The 24,375-nt window shown below is 38.1% G+C and overlaps 1 protein-coding gene across 1 annotated transcript in view; it reads right to left on the reverse strand.

Moving 5' to 3' along the window:
• BICC1 (BicC family RNA binding protein 1) overlaps positions 1-24,375 on the reverse strand; it is a 350,793-nt gene that overhangs the window by 43,394 nt on the left and 283,024 nt on the right. Inside the window, exons 4-7 of the mRNA XM_004369872.2 lie at positions 4,178-4,257; positions 2,229-2,387; positions 736-789; positions 19-213 (exon numbers count right to left, since the gene is read on the reverse strand). Coding sequence (XP_004369929.1) covers positions 19-213; positions 736-789; positions 2,229-2,387; positions 4,178-4,257 — 488 coding nt within the window. The remainder of the gene's footprint in view (positions 1-18; positions 214-735; positions 790-2,228; positions 2,388-4,177; positions 4,258-24,375) is intronic.

The following is a 24,375-nucleotide window of genomic DNA, read 5'->3' on the forward strand; positions in this document are numbered from 1 at the left end:
ATAAACTACATCATTTACCTTCACAGCACTGGTGTTATTCTGAGACCCTCGTACTATGACAGTAGCACCATACATTCGGGAACGCTGTTTAAATGATACTGAAATGTTGTATGTTTGTGATATGTGCTGAATAGAGGGGGAATTAGGATCGGGAACTGGCTGAAGAATTCCAGCAATTGGTAGCTCAAACATCAGCACCAAAGGAAGGAGCTCCTGAAATGAAATTATGAGAACTCAAAGCATAAATTTAAAGCATTATACATTTAGAAGTATGTCTAATTCATTAGCTCTTTTCTGAAGATGGAATTTTATAACATGAATTACTTTTATTAAAGACTTACAATGGGTAGACTACATAAAGTTTCTTAAACAAAAGGAACCTTTTGTGAAACCTGAGAGTTTATAACTTATAGTGACTGTGGCATTTTTCTTCAGGCCTCTTTTTGATCATTTCAAAATCATCAGAGAAACTGAGTCAGATTTAATCCAGAATATCTCTAAGGAACATCTTAAACAGAAAAGAGTTTATAAATAACATAGGAAATCATTTTTTAAAAATCTGTAAAAAGCTTAGATAGGAAATGCCAAAGTAGACAAAAGACAACTTTTGCCAGTATTTCCTATGTATTTGGATGTGTTATGTGGTTACAAAACAATAACGTGTGATACTTATAATGGCTTCTAATGCAAACATTGCTGACACTGGTTTACAATATTAAAGTAATAAATAGTTACCCGAATTCTAACTCGGGCAGATTCTACTCCTGATGGTTGTCCTGCTATAGATACCTGCAGAAGTAAGAAAATACAGAGTCAGATTTATTTTAATTGAATCCACATCTGCATTTCCAGTTATCTACATCCTTGTACTTAAAGTGAAAAAAACAGCATCGGCATTATATGGGGGCTTGTTAAAAATGAAGAATCTCTGGTCTCAACCCAGACTCTCTCTCAATTAGAATTTTCATTTTAACAAGATGTTCAGATGATTTGTGTCAACTGATCTACAGCACACCCACCCTGCCGGACTTACCTAAAACCTCACACCTCCCATGAGGCCATCCCCCTCCATAATTACTCTTCTTCACTGCATTTTCCCTCTTGTTTTAACTCTTTGCATATAAGCAGAATGTCAATATAAAATGATAGGTATAGTCGAGTTGATTTTGACTCACAGCGGCCCCATGTGACAGAGAACTGCCCCATAGGGTTTTCTAGGCTTAATCACTACGGGAGCAGATTGTCAGGTCTTTCTCCCATGGAGTTGCTGAGTGGGTCTGAGCCGCCAACCTGTTGATTAGCAGCAGAACACTTAACCATTGTACTACCAGGCCACCTTACTAGTTGGTAAATAATCAGTGCCCCAACACCCAAGGATGTTCCCATGATCCATCAACTAAAGAATTAATCTTGGCATTGCAGGGAGGGGCGCTCCAGGACACTGCTCTTAGGGCTGGTGCCCATGCTATACTAGTTATTAAATACTTTGAATATTGCCCCGTTTTTCACCACGGCTGTCTATCTAGTTCCCTGTGTAGGCATTCTAGTGACACCGTATGTCCCTGAGGAGAAAAGACCATATCTATTCACCTTTCTGGCCAGCACAGTTCCTAGTACTATGACTAGCTTAGAAGAGAGAAGACTTCCAAATAACACAAACAACACTATCTCTTCTTTAAGCATTGAAAGTGCTTTCATGTAGACAGATGCGTTCCATTTGTTTCCAAACAGAAGAACTAGAAAGAGTGTGTATTAACTAGAGAGAGATATAATTCATTCCATGTAAGGAAGAGGTATGTGGATGGGTGGGCTGCATTTCGCGTTTATGCCTTTCAGAAGGTGATCTGGTGTAGCCTGGAGGACCACCTGGTGGGACACTGCAGACAGAATCCAGGCAGTAGGTAGGGGCTGGGACTAGGCAAGCTTTCAGATCTGTTCCTAACTGACATACTCTCTGAGCCTTTCCTTAAGGCTCTCATTTTACGTGGTCATCTCTTCCTCCCCTATTTATAACAACGATTTAGAGATCAAGACTTTAGGTTCCATCTATAGCGCATCTTATCAAAAGAGCAGAACACCTTCAATCTCCTTGTAGGATTGCACAATCTATGCTACATGCTATCTATATGATTTTTTTTCTTTTGCTCTCATCCCTCAAAAATGATATGCCTACTGAAAATTAAGGCTGTAATCCATCCCACAAAAGTTCATATGAAAAGACAAATCACCTGGTTGCTTTTTTCTGCTTGGTTATTCCTGTTGGAATCTGGAAAGTGGATGTGACATCCTGTTTCTTCCATCACTTTTTTAATATTGTTGCCACCTTTGCCAATTACATGGGAATGTTCTGTATGTGAAACATCCATCTTCAAGGTGACCCGGTTGCTCTACACAGAAATAATGTATTATTTCTCAATGTATGAAAAAAGAAGGAACAACTTCCAAAACACTTTTCCCTTAAGGGAATAAAAGTAACAAAAAGTGACCTGGTAGGAAATCTTACAGATTTCTTGATAAAAATCATCTTACATTATAAATGTTCAATTTCTATCTATTTCTGTTTGACTATAAAAAATTAATTATCATTTTAAGATAAATTGGTCACAAGAAATAGAAAGATGTACTCTTTACCAAGATAATTTTTTTGGAAAGTAGGCCTTAAATAAAATCAGCAACAATTACAAATAAATCACTCATTTTCTTTTAACAGATACTACTCTTGAATCATTTAGTAACTGCAAACATGAAAAAATTACAAGACTAAAAATGCGCATGCTAGTCGGGCTATGGAATTAAGTTAATAGAAAGAAATAAAAATAAAGCTCAAAACTGTGAAAAGGGAAGAATTTGCAAGTGTTGCTTTCACAACTTCTACACTATTTCATGTGAAACTTTAGGATGCAGACTATTCTTGTTCTTGGGAAGAAGAGTGAGGAAGAGATCACAAAACATAGTCTCTAGCAGTGAAAAGGGCTTAAGCCCATACAAAGTGTAAGATTAGTTATATTAAATCAAAATATGAAATTCAAAGACATAATGAGTAAAAACATCGTGCTCATCCTGGAATCCATGTATCTAAATTTGGGAAATTTAGTGTTGTAGAATTGTAAAGACTGACATAAATCTTTTCTCAGGTATAAGAGAATGATATTGGAAACTTCATCCTTTAGAAGGTAACATTAAAAAATCAAAATACAACAAGATGTCAAAACTAGCAATAATTTTACCGCTGCTGATTTCTTAGATTTTAAACTTATACCCACTAAATACTTTGATTTTCAAACTTAGTTCTTATAGTTTAACCTTTGAATGTAGGAGAAGATACATCTTTCTTTCTTTTCTTTTTTTTTTTGGAGAAGAAAATTTCAAAATATTTAATAATTAGAAGGTAAATAATTATAAAAAGTAAAAAAAAAAAAAAAAAAAAGAAAGAGGACTATATAAGAAATCCTATCAATAAAATACTGAGTAGCATAACATGGTAGTTAAGAGCCAGACACCCTGGCTTTAAATCCCATCCTCAATTTACCAGCTTTGGGATTCTGGGAAAATTACTTAATATCTCTGAGTTGAGATGGTTATGAGTACTAAAAAAATTAATATTTGTAAAATATAAAGTGCTTGGTAAAGTGCCTGGCACATAATAAGTGCTTTAGAAGTGTTTATTAAGGAAAATAAATTCTCTCAAATGAGTATAAAATTTTACATATTTAAATTTGCCTTCTATTTCTCTATATACACGTTTGCATGGGGAGGGTGGTGCAAGAGGTATTAAAGTTTGTGCCTTATCTCACACAGAGAGCTATACAGAAGATCATTCTGATTTTCTACTGGCCTCATCAAGGCAAATATGCTAAATCTTGCAATCTTTATCACTAACCCTATACTAATCAGGGCCAATACCTATCTCTGAAGATGGCATATACATACACATAACATACATACATATATGTGTATATAAATACATATATATATATAATATTGTTCAATTAGAATGAGAGACTCTATTCAAATTTTAAATAGAACTTCACATCCACTGTAGAATCACGTGCTTGTTTTAAAACCCACCATTACTTTATCCTGGTTTCTCTTCTCCAAATGGTTCTTTCATAACAGCATGAAGCAGCCCTTGCAGAGACAAGGTTCTGGCACCTGAGAGTCCTTAACATTCACTTACTTTTGTGTCTAAGACAGACATGATCATTTCCTTGGCTTCTTTAACATCTTCTTTCTTTCCAGAAACCTTAATATGGGGATCTGTAAGAAATCAGAAACAAAGTGCTCACACAAAACTCCCAAACTCTCTGTGAAAATTAATGTCACAATATAAGAAAAGGGATTAATAGGGGTGTTACCATTGTAGTAAAACAGGAATATAAAAAATATCCATATTGTGCATATATCTGTGGCTTTTTTCCTTCTGAAAACTGGCTAAACCACTTATATTTAATTGTGAAATAATTATACCACATAATTATTTTTAAACAAGTGAGGCATATCTAAGTTCCATTTATTAACTGAGCTATGTCTATGTTTCAGGTCCTCTTCTAAGGGTTTAAATGCATTAACTCATTCCATCCACACCACAGCTCTAATAGTTTACAGAAGAAAGTAAGGCATACAGTGGTTCAGCAACTTGCCCCAGAAAACCACTTGAAGGCTTTGGTCATTCAATGTCTTTCAACTCTAGATCCACACTTTAAATCACATGATGACTTAATTTAGAAGATATCCTTACAGGTCAATAAGCAGGAAAAATTTTTATTTTTAAGAATATTTTAATTTAAGAATTCAAAAATGTATCAAAAAAATAATTCACCACGATCAATTATTATACCAGGTATGCAGGGATGGTTTAACATTAGAAAAACAATCAATATAATCCATCACATAAATAAAACAAAAAACAAGAACCACATGATCTTATCAATCGATGCAGAAAAGGCATTTGACAAAGTCTAACACCCATTCATGATAAAAACTCTCAGCAAAACAGGAATAGAGGGAAATTCCTCAACATAATTAAGGGGATTTATACAAAGCCAACAGCCAACACCATCCTAAATGGAGAGAGTCTGAAAGAATTCCCCTTGAGAACAGGAACCAGACAAGGATGCCCTTTATCACCACTCTTATCCAACACTGTGCTGGAGGTCCTAACCAGAGCAATTAGGCTAGAAAAAGAAATAAAAAGCATCCAAATGGGTAAGGAAGAAGTAGAAGTATCTCTATTTGCAGATGATATGATCTTATACACAGAAAATCCCAAAGAATCCACAAGAAAACTACTAGAACTAATAGAAGATTTCAGCGAAGTATCAGGATACAAGATAAACATACAAAAATCAGTTGGATTCCTTTACACCAACAAAGAGAACCTTGAACAGGAAATCACCAAATCAACACCATTTACAATAGCCCCCAAGGAGATAAAATACTTAGGAATAAGTCTAACCAGAGACGTAAAAGACCTATACAATGAAAACTAGAAGACACTACTGCAAGAAACCAAAAGAGACCTGTATAAGTGGAAAAACGTACCTTGCTCATGGATAGGAAGACTCAACATTGTGAAAATATCAATTCTACCCAAAGCGATCTACAGATACGATGCAATCCCAGTCCAAAATGGCATTTTTTAATAAGATGGAGAAACAAATCACCAGCTTCATATGGAAAGGGAAGAGGCCCCAGATACGTAAAGCATTACTCAAGAAAAAGAACAAAGTGGCAGGCCTCACACTACCAGATTTTAGAACCTATTATACTGTCACAGTAGTCAAAACAGCCTGGTACAACAACAGCTACATAGACCAATGGAACAAAATTGAGGATCCAGACGTAAATTCATCCACATATGGGCAGCTGATATTGGACAAGGGCCCAAAGTCCATTAATTGGGGGAAAAGACAGTCTGTTTAATAAAGGATGCTAGCCTAACTGGATATCCATCTGCAAAAAACAGAAACAAGACCCATACTTCACATCATGCACAAAAACAAACTCAGAATGGATCAAAGACCTAAATATAAAATCTAAAATGATAAAGATCATAGAAGAAATAATAAGGACAATGCTAGGAGCCCTAATACATGGCATAAACAGAATACGAACCGTAAGTAACGATGCACAAGCACCAGAAGAGAAACTAGATAACTGGGAGCTCCTAAAAATCCATCACTTATGCTCATCAAAAGACTTCACCAAAAGAGTAAAAAGTAAAGAGTAAAAAACCTACAGACTAGGAAAAAACTTTTGGCTACGACGAATCCAGTCAGCATCTAATCTCTAAAATCTACAAGATACTGCAAAACCTCAACAACAAAAACACAAATAACCCAATTAAAAAATGAGTAAAGGATATGAACAGGCACTTCACCAAAGCAGATATTCAGGCCGCTAACAGATACATGAGGAAATGCTCACAATCATTAGCCATTAGAAAAATGCAAATAAAAACTACAATGAGATACCATCTCACACCAACAAGGCTAGCATTAATCCAAAACACACAAAATAATAAATGTTGGAGAGGTTGTAGAGAGACTGGAACACTTTTACACTATTGGTGGGAATGTAAAATGGTACAACCACTTTGGAAATCGATTTGGCGCTTCCTTAAAAAGCTAGAAATAGAAGTACCATACGATCCAGCAATCCCACTCCTTGGAATATACCCTAGAGAATTAAGAGCCATTACGTGAATAGATACATGCATAGCCACGTTCACTGCAGCACTGTTCATGACAGCAAAATGATGGAAACAACCTAGGTGCCCATCAACGGATGAATGGATAAACAAATTACGGTATATTCACACAACAGAATACTAGGTAACGACAAAGAACAACAATGAACCCATGAAATATAACACGGAGGAATCTGGAAGGCATTATGCTGAGTGAATTTAGTCAGTCACATAAGGACAAATATTGTATAAGACCACTATTATACGAACTCAGGAAAAGGTTTAAACTCAGAAGAAAACATTCTTTGATGGTTACAAGGGGAGGGAGGGAGAGGCGAATTCACTAATTAGATAGTAGACAAGACTTATCTTAGGTGAAGGGAAGGACAGCACACATTACAGGGGAAGTCAGCACAACTGGACTAAACCAAAGCTAAGAAGTTTCCTGAATATAACAAAGCACTTCAAGGGACAGGGTAGCAGGGGTGGGGGTCTGGGGACTATGGTTTCAAGGGACATCTAGGTCAACTGGCATAACAAAGTTTATTAAGAAAATGTTCTGCATCCTACTTTGGTGAGCGGTATCTAGGGTCTTAAAAGCTAGCGAGCGGCCATCTAAGATGTATCAATTGGTCCCAACCCACCTGGAGTAAAGGAGAATGAAGAACACCAAAGACACAAGGAAAGTATTAGCCCAGGAGGCACAAAGGGCTACATAAACCAGAGACTTCATCAGCCTGAGAGCAGAAGAACTAAATGGTGCCCGACTACCACCAATGACTGCCCTGACAGGGAACACAATAGAGTCCCTGATGGAGCAGGAGAGAAGTGGGGTGCAAAATGCAAATTCTAGTAAAAAGATCAGACTTAATGGTTTGATTGAGACTGGAGGGATCCCAGAAGACATGGCCCCCAGAATCTCTGTTAGCCCAAAACTAAAACAATTCCCGAGGCCAACTCTTCAAAGATTAGGCTGGACTATGGGATATGACACTCATAGAGAGTATGCTTCTTAGCTCAAGTATATACATGAGGCTAAATGGGCAGCTCCTGTCCAGAGGCGAGATGAGAAGGCAGAGAGGGTTAGGAGCTGATTGAATGGACACAGGAAATTCGGGGTGGAAAGGAGGAGTGTGCTGTCACGGTATAGGGAGAGCAACTGGGGTCACATAACAATGTGTGTATACATTTTTGTATGAGAGACTAACTTGAATTGTAAACTTTCACTTACAGCACAACAAAAAAAAATCAGTACTTAGTGACTGATACATGCTACATCTACTGTTTATTACTGCTGCTAAATTTTATAAAGAAATGAATTTCTTCATTCAACAAAGACTTTCTGAATATCTGCTGGGTCCCAGGCACTGTTTTGGGTGCTGGGAGGGGAAGAAAACAGACAAAAACCCCTGTGTACACATGCTTACAGAAATGAAATGTGTAAGCAGACAGAAATGAGCCACATAAATAAAAAATCTAGTATATCAGAATATAAATGTTACGGAAAAACAGAAAAAGTAGAGCAAGATAAAACAGTCAGGAGTACTGGGGGTGAGAAGGGGGGTAGAGGTTAGGCCTCACTGAGAAAGTGAGAAATCTGAGGAAATGCGTAAAGAAGGTGAGGCAGTTGGCCAAGGTGGAATCTTCTAGGCAGCGGGAGATATTGGGCTGAGGTCCCAGGGTGGGGATGCACTTTTTCAATTCTCTTTAGTCAGGTTTCAGGTCGTCCCAAGAATCTAGGTGTTCTATTCCCCTATATGTCAGCCTGATGCAGACCATGACCACTCTGGGTAAGTAGAAAGGTCTATACACATTAGTAATAAAGCTGAGCAACATAGTTTACTATTATCAACACTGATAACCTATACATTCAAGGAGTGCCTACAATGTACTAAGTCCTCTGCTGAGTCCTTTACATACTGTTCTATGCATCAGGTCCATGACAGAGTCTGCCAGTGTTTACTGAACACCTTTCACAATTAAGAAGCAGTTCTGCTTAAGTCTTTTAACTCTTCTAAATTATCCACTCTCAAGGATAAGGCTTCAGAATCACTTGGTGGGGATATTCTCTAAACTACACATACTTCCCCTGGTATTGTGATCTCTTCATCTTGAAGTCCAGTCAAAGATCCAATAGTGAGTAAATGGTATTCTCAAGATGTAATTGAAAAAACCATACCCGTTGCAGTCGAGTCCATTCCAGCTCATAGTAACCCTACAGGACAGAGCAGAACTGCTCCATAGGGTTTCCAAGAAGTGGCTGGTGGATTTGAACTGCTGACCCTTTGGTGAGAGGCCAAGCTCTTAACCACTGCATCATGAAGGCACCGCAAGGTGTAATCAGGCAGTAAAAAATAAAAAGAATAAGAGGGAGGAGTGGGGGAAGGAAGGGAAAGAGGGAAGGAAGGAGGGAAAAACTATTTTCCTAAAGCTACCCTCTCTTAAGAGTCAGGATGGTGAAATCATGGTTAACAACAGTGCAGGAGCTTCAGAGTTGAGGAATACATCTCTGATCTCTGGCCTCCTGGGAAGACATCCCAGCAGCTGTGCTTATTTGAGTTGGTACCATCACCGCAAGCCCCCACCCCACCCCAGGCTGTGTCTCCTGGGGGCTGTTCTTGGCCTTAGGTACTGCTTACGCTGTTCTCTACTTCCTCTGATGCTTGCCACCTCATGGGGACTTGTGGAGATCAAAGGCCATAAGATTGGTCGAACCTTCCCGCAATGATTCAGTATCGGGTACTATAAAGTCACGGGGCCTAAAAGCAGGCAAAAGGGATTTCCAACTACCACAAGCTGTGAGAGCCCCCTCGGTAGCATGTCATGCTCGCGTTCATTGCTTGCTCCCTAACACATCCTAACGAGAACCATCTTGCCTCTATAATATTCTAGCCAACTTCTGCCACAATTATGTAAACATACAGTTTCATCAATAATTGTTATTATATTCATTATAACTCCCCAAGGCAGTATTTACATAAAGAGGCTGTCTAGATTCAACATTTCTGTTTCAGCTATCCTCAGCTTTGGTTTGAATTACTGTAGGTTGACAGTGATGCTAAATCTACATTGAAAATGTTCACTACTGCAGTGGGTGATCAGAACCCAGTGTTACTCAAAACAGGCCTGCTCACAAAACTCGCTGTACCCATTGCCACTGAGCTCATTTCGACTCATAGCGACCCTATAGGGCAGAGTAGACTGTAGCACTTGTTAAAATACAGGTTCCTGGGTCTCAAGGGTCACTATGAGTCAGAATCGATTTGACAGCAACGGGCTTTTTTTTTGGGGGGGGAACCTCAAAGACCTGGAAATCGGCATTTTATAGGCTTTCCAAGTGACTCTTAAATCAAGTATAGAGAACAACAGACTGAACCACATAAGAAATTTTGTTGCAGTCTCTAAATAAGTCTAGTATATGTGACATAAGGTGCTTCTACAGAGTACAAAATTATTTTTCTCATAAAATAAACCAAGTATTTAAATGGTAGGATAATCTAAAAACCTATTACTTTACAGGCTGGGTAATCACATTAACATCCCTATGCATCAGTAGAGGGACAGTGAACCTTAGATCTAATTTAACAAACAATCTGCTTTCCCATCATTCTTTGCATCAGCAGAACAATAAATACGAAAAGCAAAAGCCTCAACTGAAAATCTTTTAAAGTGAAAGAGCTCCATCTAGTGACCAAAAATATAAATTATCAATGGACACAAACAGGCACACACACACACATACACAGACCCCTAAACACAAAACACACTCACGCACACCCACATGAACATCAAACCATCTGCAGGACTTGAATTAGAGCTTGTCTGTAAAATGCTCCCTATTTAAATAATTAAATCTCATAAGGACAGAGGAAAAAAATTATAAAATTCTGTTTAGACTCCTAAGGCAGTTAGTGGCATTATATCATTCATTCCATTTATAATCCTTGCTTGAAAGATATGTAAGGGGTATGTACGCTTATTCCAAAGGGAATGTAACTTACTCTTATTAAATTTAGCTTTCAATAGGTGTTACAGTGTGCAGTTAAAGTCTGTCCATGTGATACCACAAGGGCCTAGGTTTCATTCACACTCATTCTTAAAACACTTGACGAAGAAAAACTGAAGTATCAACCATATTAATAAACATAGAAGAAGGAAAATGTTAGCTATTAAGAGTGTTTAAATATGGGAGAGAAATGGGGAAAAGTCTATAGCCCCTTCCTCCCAATTTGGGTATGAAAATTCTGAGATATTTGCTCTAAAAATATTAATTACTTTATAATCAACCCTCAAGTTCCTTGGCTTATTAGGTTTTGGAACTGGCACAGTCCCAAACAAGTGGTAGATAATAAATGGGTTGACGGCTCCCATATTTTAGAAAATGGTTAAGTACAAAGGGAGGTGATAGAAGCCTATGAGGAGAGTCAAAACCTCATACCCAAGGTGACTATATGTTCTGTACATATGGTATGATTTCAAATATTCTGATGTTAGCACCTCTATAAATAAATGGAAAACTATCAGATATTCAGAGTCCCCTGGGTGGTGCAAATGGTTAACATGCTCGGCTGTTAATGGAAAGGTTGGAGGTTCAAGTCCATCCAGAGGCATCTTGGAAGAAAGGCCAGGCAATCTACTTCTGAAAAATCAGCCACTGAAAACCCTATGGATCACAGTTCTACTCTGACACACATGGGGTTGCCATGAGTCATAACTGACTCCACAGCAACTGGTGTCAGATATTCATCCACATTTTTTAGATACCTGTTTGAACCCACCAGACACTCCACAGGAGAAAGATGTGGCAGTCTGCTTCCATAAAAATTCACAGCCTTGGAAACCCCATGGGGCATTTCCACTGTGTCCTATAGCGTTGCTATGACTCAGAACCAATTCGACGGCAGTGGGTTTGGTTTGGTTTTTGACTTTTTCTTCCCTTTAGATATCTGAACCACCCATCTGCTCACATCTCTCTGCTGTTGTTCTATAGAAGAGAGAAGACCAGGTGGTAATTCATCCTTCACACAAACAAAGCTGTATGGACAGGGATGTGAAATGGGTATTTTATATGTGTATACTATGAGACAAAAAAAAAAAAAGTCCTTTTTAAAAGAAAGCTGAACCTCTGACAAAAAGTCTCATGACTTCCATATAGAAATCCATAAGGAACTGATAAAGCAACAACTGTTTTCATAAGAACACCTGCTAAAAACCGTATCTTCAATAAAAACCAATTTTGAAAAGAGTTGGAAAGTTTATATGAACATAAGTGAAGTTTAGTTATGGTTTTAAAATATTACCTCTTGGTATTCTGGCTTCTACTTTGTGGCTTTCCATCCTTGGAAATATTTCCATTCCTAGAAACACTGTTTTTAGGTGCCATCGAGTTGGTTCCAACTCACAACAACCCCATGTACAACGGAACGAAACACTGCCCAGTCCTGCACCATCCTCACAATTGTTGCTATGCTTGAGCCCAGTGTTGCAGCCATTGTGCTAATCTATCTTGTCGAGGGACTTCCTCTTTTTCACTGATTCTCTACTTTACTGAGCATGATGTGCTTCTCCAGGGATTGGTCCTTCCTGATAACATTTCATCACCTTCCTGTCTAAGGAGCATTCTGGTTGTACTTCTTCCAACATAGACTCGTTTGTTCTTCTGGTAGCCCATGGTATAGTCAATATTCTTCACCAACACCATAATTTAAAGACATCAATTCTTCTTCGGTCTTCCTCATACACTGTCCAGCTTTTGCCCTCATATGAGGTAACTGAAAATATCATGGCTTGGAAACATTAGTCCATATTTTACTGCCTTTTCTTTCCTTCCTTAAACCTAAATCTCCTTCCCACTCCACTCTACAGCCAAGCTCTTAAACACTCCACCACCAGGGCTCCATCCCACAGCATAATCTACAGGAAATACTCATGTCAGCCATTTCATTGTATTTATTATGCTACAGAAAGTAATGTGCTACTGAAACATGATGAACTTAAGCCATAAATCTTTTGCCAACAATCTGTTTGTACCTATTTTCCTGTCCGCATGATTGAGTGCTGCTGAGCAAAAAGATTCAACCCTAAAAATTCACAGCAATCCTTTCATTCCCAGCATGTTCTCTTGTGGTGATAAACACAACAGAAAAACACTAACCCCACTCATCCCACTCACAACACTCCATTCCTTCCACCCATGTTGTTTGGTGTCAATGAGTCGATTTTCAACTCATAGCAACTACATGTGACAGAGTAGAACCACACCATCGGATTTTCTAGGCTGTAATCTTTATGGAAGCAGACTGTCAGGTTTTTCTCTCACAGAGCGACTGGGTGGTTCGAACTGCTAACCTTGCAGTTAGCAGATGAACACTTAACCGTTGTGCCACCAGAGCTCTTTCCTCCCACCCCAAAATAAAAGACATCATATTAGAGTTGCACCTTTGTTTACGGGAAGAAGGTCTGTATTATGGCCTGCAATCGGAATAGCTTTGTACATGCAATGCACATAAATAAAGCTATCGAACTAACTGTAAACCCCTAAGAGACCAGTGGATAGAGTTCACTTTCTGCCAGTTCTGAGCTCTTCTCACTTTTGTTTCAAGTTTCTTCTTCTTTTTTTTTTTTTTTGAAAAGCGTTAGCTTCTAAAACTGTCTAACCAAGAGGGACATTAGTCAGGACTCTTAAGCCACAAATGTCAGGTCATCTCCACTTATATCTGAAATCCCCTGCAGCCCCTGGGAAACATATTGAGTTTGGCAAGTAATTCCAAAGTAGTAATGGCCAACTTTTTTTTATGTAAGGAAGCCTGTGGCCCTAGGTTTAGGATTCTGTCAAAGAGCCAATATAGGTGAAGTATCAGAAGAGGCCAGGTATTTGAGGGCATGGTCTGCCTATAATCACATAGGGAAAGGCTAGGAAAAGCCAGCAGATGTCACAGAGTGTACTAACATTTAACAACTATGACTCTGCAATCAGCTATCAATTCCCTTCATGCTGTGGTGAAAACATGTGAATTCCACAGTCATATTAGTAAATTCTGAACCTCAATTTAGCCATAAACAAGCTCCGTCACCTTACAAAGTTACTGAATCTCTGCAATGTGGTTTCTTCAAAAAAAAAAAAAAAACGCGGGAGTTTGGTTAGATCATCGCTATACTTTCTAAATCTAAATTTCTTTGGTGTAAAACAGTGCTATAAGGTTCTTGAATCAAGCTGATCTGATAAACAACTTTACTTTCCAAATTTTTTGGGATCTCATGATAAGCAGTTCACCAAAAACAACATAATTTAAAATGTTTCCAAGAACTTTAAGCTGCAGAGGTAAACACAAACATGTCTAAAATAGCCATCTGCTGTGTGAAGGAAGAAGAGCAGCCCCTAAGCCTTGGGGATGGATCCACAACTGGCTTCAGAGACAGCTGGCTCGGCTTTCCTTTTGTTTTGCACACTCTAAGAATGTGCAATTTTGTAGGGAAGTGGATGAAATGCATGTTCACTCCACTGGCATTTCCTGAATAACGTGCTTTCAGGCATGAAACAAACGTGTTGACAGCCCCGTATGGAGACAGGATTCTACTTTAAACCCTACTTTGAGCCATGTCGCAGCTCAAAATCACACGCCATCCAATATGTCTGCTATCTTGATCACTTTTCCTTTAGGTTGGCAAATGACGAACAGCAAAAGTGAATTCAACTCACAGTCAACGGCCATGGCCCATATTTTCCTGTGAAACCAAAGAGTCCTCCCCTGGACTCATGAAAAAATAGACTTTCCCTTTTAAACAAAAACTTTATATGGGTCAAATAACATACCAATATCATTTTTTTTTTAATGACGATATATGCTTTATCAAAAGATGAAGAAAACCTGAGCTGACTCATTAAACCTGAGTGGAAATGATTTTAAAAGACTGGAATGGGATGACAGGAAGGCAACGCACTGTCAGCTTATTTTGTAGCCAGTAATATAGAGTCCAGATTCTTTCAAGGAATGCTCGTGGACAACAAGAATTCCAATAAACTTAAACTGAGTCAGAATAAAAGGACAGAAAGTATAGTTAGAGAGGGGGTGGAAGAGGATACTACTTTCCAAGCCCAAGCCATCCACATTTAAGGCAAAATATTGGTGAGCAGCCACAACATGCCAGACGTTATGCCTAGGTTACAGAGGGAAAAAAAAACCCATCTTTTGTCTGCATTCTCTAAACTAACTCTGTTGTTTTAGAATAAGGCATAAAATCATCCTCATTTACCTTGTTTTAAAACAGAAAAAAATTAATCTTACTAGCCAGTTGGAAGAGAAGGGGAGTAGACAGTAGGATGTAAAAAAGTAAATGTAATTCAAATTATAAAACCTGATTTTCATGGGGAAAAGGCTCCCATCAGTATCCACAATCAGTCTACAGACCATGATGCCCCAGAATAACTTCCCAACAAAATTCCACTTGGCAGAATGAAAGTTAATACTCCACAGGAGAAATAGAATATTCTTGACATGAGAATGACATGAGTAAATCAAAAGGAAGAAAGGAGGACAAGCTCCTCAAGAAGTGTCACATGCCAACTTATCTGGCAATGATTGAAGATGGAGTGCCCTCACCACTAAGATAATGAAGGCTGTGGACAAGTTCTTGCAGAGGTGCATTCACCACCAGGATGGAGCCTCGTGGACCCTTAATCAACTGGGTAGAAAAGAGCTCCCAGCTTGAGAAAACACAAAGCTAGGTGGAAGATAAACAAGAGCTTCTGCAATGGAATACCAGTATTTCCAACAGAATCAGTACTAAAAGAGCTCAAAATACAATGATGCTATGCTATTACAATTGTTCTTCCCTGATCTTTCAACTTTAGGAGGAAATAAGGCATAAGAGGGAATAGGTAAATCGGGCACATGCCTCTTCTTTGTTAAGATTTCTATGTGCCTTATCAAAGCTGTTTATTTAATCAGTTATAGAGACTCAGCAAAAACCTAGAAATAATCTGAGAAAAGAAGGAAATGCTAACAAAGTATACAGCAAAATCAAGGATTACCAGATGAAATAAGCAATAACAGATATACTTAAGAAGTGTGAAAATTGGAAAAGGGTAAACTAACTTATCTTATAAATCACCTTATCTTATGCAATGTAAACTGAACTCCATGTGTAATTACAGAGTTGCTGTTCAGGTAGGAGGGCAGAAAAAAATCCAAAGCACAAGAGAAATCTGGTCTCAGAACCTGGAGGGTAGAAAAAGCCTAACTGGATTAGAGAGATAAGGAAGAAGATTTTGGGAAAGGAAACTAAGTGCCAGGAGGAAATCTGGAATCTTGGAATGGTTTGTTAATAACAATTCTACAGAAAGCATGGTTAGTGCTAGATTACTGCAAGGGAGGATGTCCACAACCAAGCCCAAGCCGCACCAAGTCATAAAGCAATAACACAAGGACCCAGAATGAAGAAGAACATCTAAAAGAAAGTGAAGCCAACAGGAGCCCTCTGGGATGGAAATGGGATCCCCAGTCCGATACTCAGTGGTCCCTTTTATTAAGAAGTGGGGATGGAGAATCGTACCAAGACACAGCATCCCCCGGAAACTGAGAAAATAGCAAGTTATCCAAGAATTTCTAGGAGCCAGAAGTGACTCATCTTCATTCTCTCTTCAAGGAATACTGATGGTCACAGTGTACACAATGGGTCCTAGATGTACCACCTGTGGTCTAAACCCAAAGCACTGTAATCTGTGGCTAGGGCAGTTTGTTCATTTTTACAACCGCTGTGACTGTTCGTCAAAAATCTTAATGCATGACTGCTGGTTGCCATTACAGAATAAGTAACCACGTGTTTAAGGGTTCACACCCACTTGACCAGGAAAGTCTTGTGAACGAAGACTTGACCACATCATACCACTATTATCTTTTTTTTTTTTTTTTTTGGTGTTGATATATGTCCAGCCTACTAGGAAGAAATTTAAGAAATCAGAAATTCTGCCTTTTAAGGACAATCAAGGCACAATTAAGATTATACCTAGGAAACAGCAGTTCTAAATTCAGTTCTAAAAATAACTTACTAGACTGAGACTGGCATTAAAATTCTCCACCTTTCTCAACTTTGCTGTAAGATCTAGTGAGCAAGTTTTGTATGTTGTACTTGTTGTTGCTGTTAGATGCCCTCGAGTTGGTTCCAGCTCATAGCAACCATACATACAAAAGAACAAAACACTACCCGGTCCTTCACCATCCTTAAAATTGTTGCTACGTTTGAGCCCGTTGTTGCAGCCACTGTGTTAATCCATCTCATTTAGGGTCTTCCTCTTTTTTGCTGACCCTCTACTTTACCAAACATGATGCCTTTCTCCAGGGACATGTCCAAAGCATGTGAGACGAAGTCTCACCATCTTCACCTCTAAGGAGCATTCTAGCTGTACTTCTTCCAAGACAGGTTTGTTCGTTCTTCTGGCAGTCCGTGGTATATTCAATACTCTTTGCCAACACCATAATTCAAATGTATCAATTTTTCTTCAGTCTTCCTTATTCATTGTCCAGCTTTCACATGCAAGTACCACACTTGGGTCTGGTGCATCTTAGTCATGAAAGTGACAACTTTGCTTTTTAACACTTTAAAAAGGTCTTTTGCAGCAGATTTGCCCAATGCAATGTCGTTTGATTTCTTGACTGCTGCTTCCATGGGCACTGATTGTGGATCCAAGTAAAATGAAATCCTTGACAACTTAAGAATAGATAATTATGGATTCACTGATCCTGTGTGTTAAAAAGATTATGTTTCAAGCTTGTTCATGATCTCAAGAAAGTTAGCAATTTTCACCAAAATTAAAAGTACTTGGTGGTGCAGTGGTTAAGAGCTCGGCTGCTAACCAAAAGGCTGGCAGTTCAAATCCACCAGCTGCTCCTTGGAAACCCTATGGGGCAGTTCTACTCTGTCCTATAGGGTTGCTATGAGTCAGAATCAACTCCATGACAACAGGTTTCGTGGGGTTTTTTTTTTTTTTAACATTAGGTGAATGGGCCTTAAAGAAGTTTACCATTCTCAAAATGCCTATCTACAAGTCCTTTCTTTTTACTCCCACTTTCTACAGACTAGCTGAACAGCCATTAAATGTTTTTATGAAGCCATACATACCAGGAAAAATACTCATACCCCTTCCCCCAACTGTATATTCTTTGTCTCTTCATTATCTTTTGGTAACTGTTTCCCATAAGTAGGAACCAAGGGTCTTAACCTCTCAGTCCTAAGCAATTTATAGCCTTTTGGGGGGAAAAAAGAATTAAAATTGTTAAATAACAACTTCAATTGTGCTTTTTTAAAAAATAAAAACAAAGTTTCCTTGAGGCCTAACAATTTCTAAAAAAGGGATTCACCAATCTAACATTTATCCAAAGATACTGCTCTGGCTTAAATTCTCAATTAAAAATGTGACAGTTCAAGATTTTAAAACTGGATTTTGTTCTAAAAATAAGAATACATGGGCTTCTCACCAAAAATCACAGAAAATAAACATTACCCTTATTCATCAGGTAAGGGTGACCATTTATTCCCATCTTTTCTAACAAGAAAGATGTGCTTCTTAAACAAAAATTTTCTATACAAAGAGTTTCTATAAATCAAGAAAAAAAAATTCCCCCATAGGAAAATGGGCAAAAGACATCGATAAATAATTCAAAAGAAAAAATGGTCAATAAATATAAAGTTCAACCTTACTAAATAATCATTTTTATATATGAAATTGGCAAAGATTTTAAAAATTATAAGGCTAATAAGTATATAGCTAAACACGCTCATATACTATTAGTAGAAATAAGAATTGGTATAAAATGTCCGGAAAGTAATTTGAAGTATTAAAGAATCATAATACCATAATTTCCTTTCAAGGCTATATATATGTATAGTTAGGAAAAAAAAAGGAAAATAAATTGTTTATTAAATTAGTTTTAAGTAGCAGGGTCCCAGGTAATTTTTATTTTATTTTATGCTTCAAAGCTTTTCTGTATCTTCTACAATGAACAAGTATAGCATTTATAACGTGGGAAAAAAATACTCAGATCTTAAGATTATCTGTATCAGTAAAGTCTGAGAAAATCAATTTACTCAAATTACATCTTTGTACCTTAAAACAAAATATATTTAAGTCTGAACTTCTTGTTTTCCAAGTACAATGTTTCAAGAACTCCCTTAAAAATTGAGACCTTTAAATGTTAATGATAATGACAACAGTGCTTTCTCAATGAGAGAGAGAAAGTTCCTTCTTTCTCATCCATAATTCTGTGACAGGCTTTTTGCCATGCAGTTTCTCAACCTTATGTCTTTTTATTTGTTGTGTCCTTACCCATAATATTTTATTAACATACTTTGGCTCTGAACACAGACTTCCCCAGTGAAACTGCAACAAGAATATATAATGATGGGGTTAACTGCAGTTGAAAGACACGGTTGGAACAGACTCCAAATAGCTGGTGAAGGCCGTATGTTTATGGCCACCACTGACTACAAGCAGAATTCTTTCAAACATTTATGGCCACATCTCTCTTTTTCTTCAGCAATAGTTTCCAAATTAAATGGAAATAAGAACAATCCTGGCAGTAGGGGGTATAGTTCTCTTTCTTGAAAGAATTCCCCAATGACCCCGTTAGAAGAGTAATATTTACATATCATTCTCAGGATGTAATTAAGTCACCCATTAATGTAAGTAAATAACCTCAAAGGACAGTGCCCTCATAACAAATAGTTTACCAGGAATGCATCTATTAAGATGCTTTATTTGTCTTCTTAGTAGAGAAGTCACAAGACTTGAAAATGATAGCAGGCATTGTGCTGGTGATGCTCCATTTGCCCCACAACCAACTCCATTCTCTGCCTTCTCTCTGCCCTGACTCGTGCCCAGGAAGCTGAATCAGAGTCTCTGGCACACGGCTCCATGACCACAATCTCTGCTGGGCAATCTCTTGCTACAGTTCCCTTTTTCACGGAACTCCCATAATACCTTGTCCCTTCAGGTGTAGGGTGATAATAGCTTCCAGCTGTTGATAAGTTTTGTGCCACATGATCTACTAACAAGTATTTGTCCCCTTAACCACATCCACACCTCTGTATTTAGTCCCTTCGTTAGACTTTCTTATTTAAATTGTATGGAGTTAATTCTCTTTTCTGTTAGACCGTGACCTTTCCTCTCTCAATGAGAAAATGTGCAGGCTGCTGGAGGTCGTGGAGAACCCCACATTCAGTATTTGTGCTGGTCTCTTTCATCAAAAAGCACAAACTTTTAGGGGGTGGATTCCATGCCTCATATAGATTAAAAATAATATTCTGTAGATCTTAGCAGGCACTTTTTGAAAGAATTTATTTCTTCTAAGCTATTATTCAATACAAATCAATTCCACAAATACAGGAGAAAACCACTAGGGTAGTTTTTCTCTTTATTTTCTTCTCTCTATATATATTTTTGCACAAAGGATATGCAAATGCATTTTCATCATATGATCATATTTATTCTGGGACATTACTGGAATCTTGGCACCTTCAGATGCTGCTTGATAAATGTCTGTTGTAATGTTTATAGGACCTTTGAGAGATATGCACGTATTCAGCAGCATTTTTTGAATTTTTTTAATATAATAATTTTCCTGGATTTTATATAAGCTCTTACCTCTAAAGGCATGTGCATTTTCACCAACTATATATATATACAGCCAACTCCAAATCTATTGATGTAAAGTTATTGTAACCATTACATCATTCTACAGTCAAGAGTATCTTACTGGGAGCAGGTGCCTATGCTTTTTGTGGTCTGTGAATCTGCCCATAATGGCATTCAAAGACTAAATCAGTAAATTTTTCTGATTGGATCTACAGATTCTCAGAAAGACTGATATCACCTCCCACCCAAAATATTAAGAATTCTTGGTCTAAGCAGTATGGACTTTTATAAAGACATTAAGAGAGCATAATTTTAAAATACTTCAAGAATTCAACTCTGGTTTGACATTATTGAAAGCTGACATTTATCTTTTATAAAATCTATACAAAAATTTTCAACAATTATATACATTTTTAACAAGAAATTTAGAAATCATTATTTAAGCATTTATTGACACGAGGCACTAGGCCAACCCCTGGGGAATAAATGAGGGCTATACATCCCGGGTGCTTGGTCAGTTTTTTAAAATGATTTCTGGTCAGTTTTTTTTAAAAAACAAAATTGCACTCCAACCAATAAAATTAATTTATCCCATGTAAATAATTGTTCCTTTTATTTTTTTTCAACGATCAGATTTTTAGTATAATTTCACCAATTATACTTAAAACCTGAATGCTTACTAACAAAGATGACACCAAATTTTTTTCATCATTACTTTCAGTCATTGTAAGACGCAGGAGAAAACACTAGCAAACAAAAGAATGTAAGATTTGTGAAGCAAGTCACAACTGTAACAAGCTGTTGATTAATTCTCTCTCTCTTTTAAAAAAAATCCTACCTACTTTATCAGAGTGAAAAATCCTACAAGTGTTATCATTCTGCTACAGAAATGGATCTTTAGTCAACAGACGATAAGAAATCTTGTCTCAGAATCTATGTCAATTCCTTGAATTATATCAAAGAACTTCAGACCTGGAATGGAACATTAATTTCTAGTCTTCCCTCACTCCCTTCATTAAGGCTCACAGAGTGCCCACCTTGGGCCAGGCACATCTTCCTAACTGCAGTCCTTGTGAAGATCACAAATGGTCCACGCCCGGTAAGTGACCATCGATTTAAGGACTTCCCACTCTGAGCACACTCTCTTCTATATAAAATTCCTCACAAACTGTCATCTAGATTGCCAAGACATTTTAATGACAGAAAGTGAACTGTTTTGCCAATAAGCAAAGGTTAGCTGTTAAAAATCATTTCCTTAAAACCACTTCCCTCATCATAAACCTTGAGTGACTCCCCAACCTTACAGACTGTGGCCTTCAAACCTCTCATGTTCAGCTTTTTCTTCCATTATCTCCCTTTATACAATCTGTACTACAACCAAATCAAAGCACTGTTTCACCAAAACATCCTATGGTTTTCTGTCTTCATTCTTCTGTGCACACTATTATCTCAACCTCAAGCCATCAGATCCTGCACTGCTCCCACTTTTGGCTTGATCCATTCAATCCTCACCATCTTAAGTTCAACCCAAATGCCATGTTTTGGCAGATCCTTCTAAGCATGAAATAAATCTCTACCTCTGTTGGCTTCCCATAATACTCAGTCCTCTTATAACCCCTATCATGTGCTACCCTATTATCCACATATATTCCATCTTTCCTTTAGTCTGTTGGGGCCTTGATCTGATGGGAGACACTGTGACCATTTCTTACATTCTCTACAGAAACTGATATTTACTGAATCTTACAATACAGGTACTAGATAACTATCTGGATTTCACAGGCATGACTGATATCTACTGCCCCATCGTTTTCACACACTTGTCCCCTGTTCCTCCACGCTCCCTTCGGCACATCCATGACAGCCTTTAAAACAGCCATCACTACACTCTTAACTATATTATCTTTGGGCTAACACCCCAGCTACCCTCAGCTGTTCCTTCTATGAATTGATTCTAAGTCAGGAAACTAATTTTTTGAATCCTCAGTGCCTTGTACAGGTTATGGAATAAAGTAGGCATTCAGCACATATAGATGGTTATGTAGATTAAATAATATTAAGTGGGACAGCAAAATAAGCTTAGCACAGTGTCTCTGACATAGTGAGTACTCCACAAATGTTAGCTATGGGTTTCTGGGTTTGCAAACAGTTAAGCACTTGACTACTAGACGATAGGTTGGCTGTTTGAACTCACCCAGAGGTGCCTTGGAAGACAAGCCTGGTGATCAGCTTGTGAAAAATTAGCCATTGAAAACCCCACGGAGCAGTTCTACTCTGCACACATGAGGTTTCCATGAGCCAGAATCGACTCTATGGCAACAAATAACAACACTTTTAAATTTATGATTACTACAACAGTCACCATCCTAGATTCTGCTCTGGACATATGCTTATTTGTTCTTATCTCTTTTGGACATGTACTCGGATTAGCAGAGTCTAACAGGTCTCTATAACCTCCTAGTCCCTCTGTTAACGGTGCCTGTGATGGCATTTATCACAGTATCTCTGCCACAACACGTGCTGGCCCAGAGTGACTCTGAACAACCAAAATCCCAGAGCTTTCTATTATCAACAGCATTAAGCTCTGTATTTCCCCTCCCTCGACTATCAAATCAACTGTAAAAAACTTCTCTTCTTTTTTTATTATGGTTTTGGTATAAACTATATTAAAACATTTCATATTTGCTTTATTATCTTAGTGTTTGCATTTTTGTTTTGATTTGCCTTTTTAATGGGAAACTCCTATTTGACAGCATCATCCTCATAAAGTGAGATATGATAAATGAGAATCCAAAGGTATAATTCTTATTTCTGGTTTTTGGGAAAAATCTTTATATGCTATTTGACATTTGATATGTTTATTTTCCCTCATTTTTAAGGAGTGTTAAAAATGTACAGCCTATCAGCATGGCCAACTCCTCAGTGAAGATAGGTTCTCTTCAGTGCATAAGAGGATAACATTTGAATAGAGGAAGGCGGTGTGTTCACTTTGCCATCACCTCACCATTTCCTATCTAAAGAAACAAAAAGAAAAGACTAAAAGAGAAAAAAAGCAAAATATCAGATTAGATCATTGTGACTGTATAGGAATTCTAAAACCTGAAAATTTATAAAAACTTATTATTAACCTTTATTATCATTTGAGGTACTAGTCTAATTTTTATAGTATATGAGGGCAGTGGTGGTTCAGTGGTAGAATTCTCACCTTTCATGCAGGAGACCAGGGTTTGATTCCCAGCCAATGCACCTCATGCACAGCCACCACCCGACTGTCAGTGGAGGTTTGTGTCTTGCTGTGATGCTGAACAGGTTCAGTGGAGCTTCTAGAGTGAAGATGGACTAGGAAGAAAGGCATGTGTGATGGTTAAGGCTGTGTCAACTTGGCTGGGCCATGATTCTCAGTGGTTTGGCAGTTATGTAAGGATGTAGTTTGGCAGTTATGTAATTTGGCAGTTATATAATGATGTAGTCATCCTCCATGATGTGATCAGCCAATCAGTTGTAAGAGGAGTTTCCTCAGCGGTGTGGCCTGCATCCAATATATACATGAATGTTCTGGGAAAGCTCTCTTGCTTGCTCTGGATCCTGTATCCAGCTCATTATCATCTGACCTCCAGTTCTTGGAACAGCCAGTGGCCTGCCAGATATCCTGCTGATCTTGGGATTCAACAGCCTCTATAGTCTGTGAGCCAATGGCCTGCCGTCTTACCTGCCAATTTGGGGATTCGGCAGCCTCGGCAGACCGTGAGCAAGTGGCCTGCCATCTCACTTGCTGATCTTGGATTTGTCAGCCCCTGCAGCTACGTGAGTCAGAAGAAGCCTCCAGCCCGATGCCTGACCCACGGACTTGGGACTTGCCAGCCTCTGCAACAGCATGAGCCACTACCTTGAGATAAATCTCTCTATGTGTGTATATATATACATACATGCTTCACTGGTTTTGCTTCTCTAGAGAACCCAGCCTAAGACAGCATGGTAATCTACTTCTGAAAATCCTATGCATCACAACGGTCCAATCCACAATCATTAGGATGATACAGGATCAGGCATCATGGGG

This window comes from Trichechus manatus, unplaced genomic scaffold (assembly GCF_000243295.1).
Source record: "Trichechus manatus latirostris isolate Lorelei unplaced genomic scaffold, TriManLat1.0 scaffold00007, whole genome shotgun sequence".
NCBI lineage: Eukaryota > Metazoa > Chordata > Mammalia > Sirenia > Trichechidae > Trichechus > Trichechus manatus.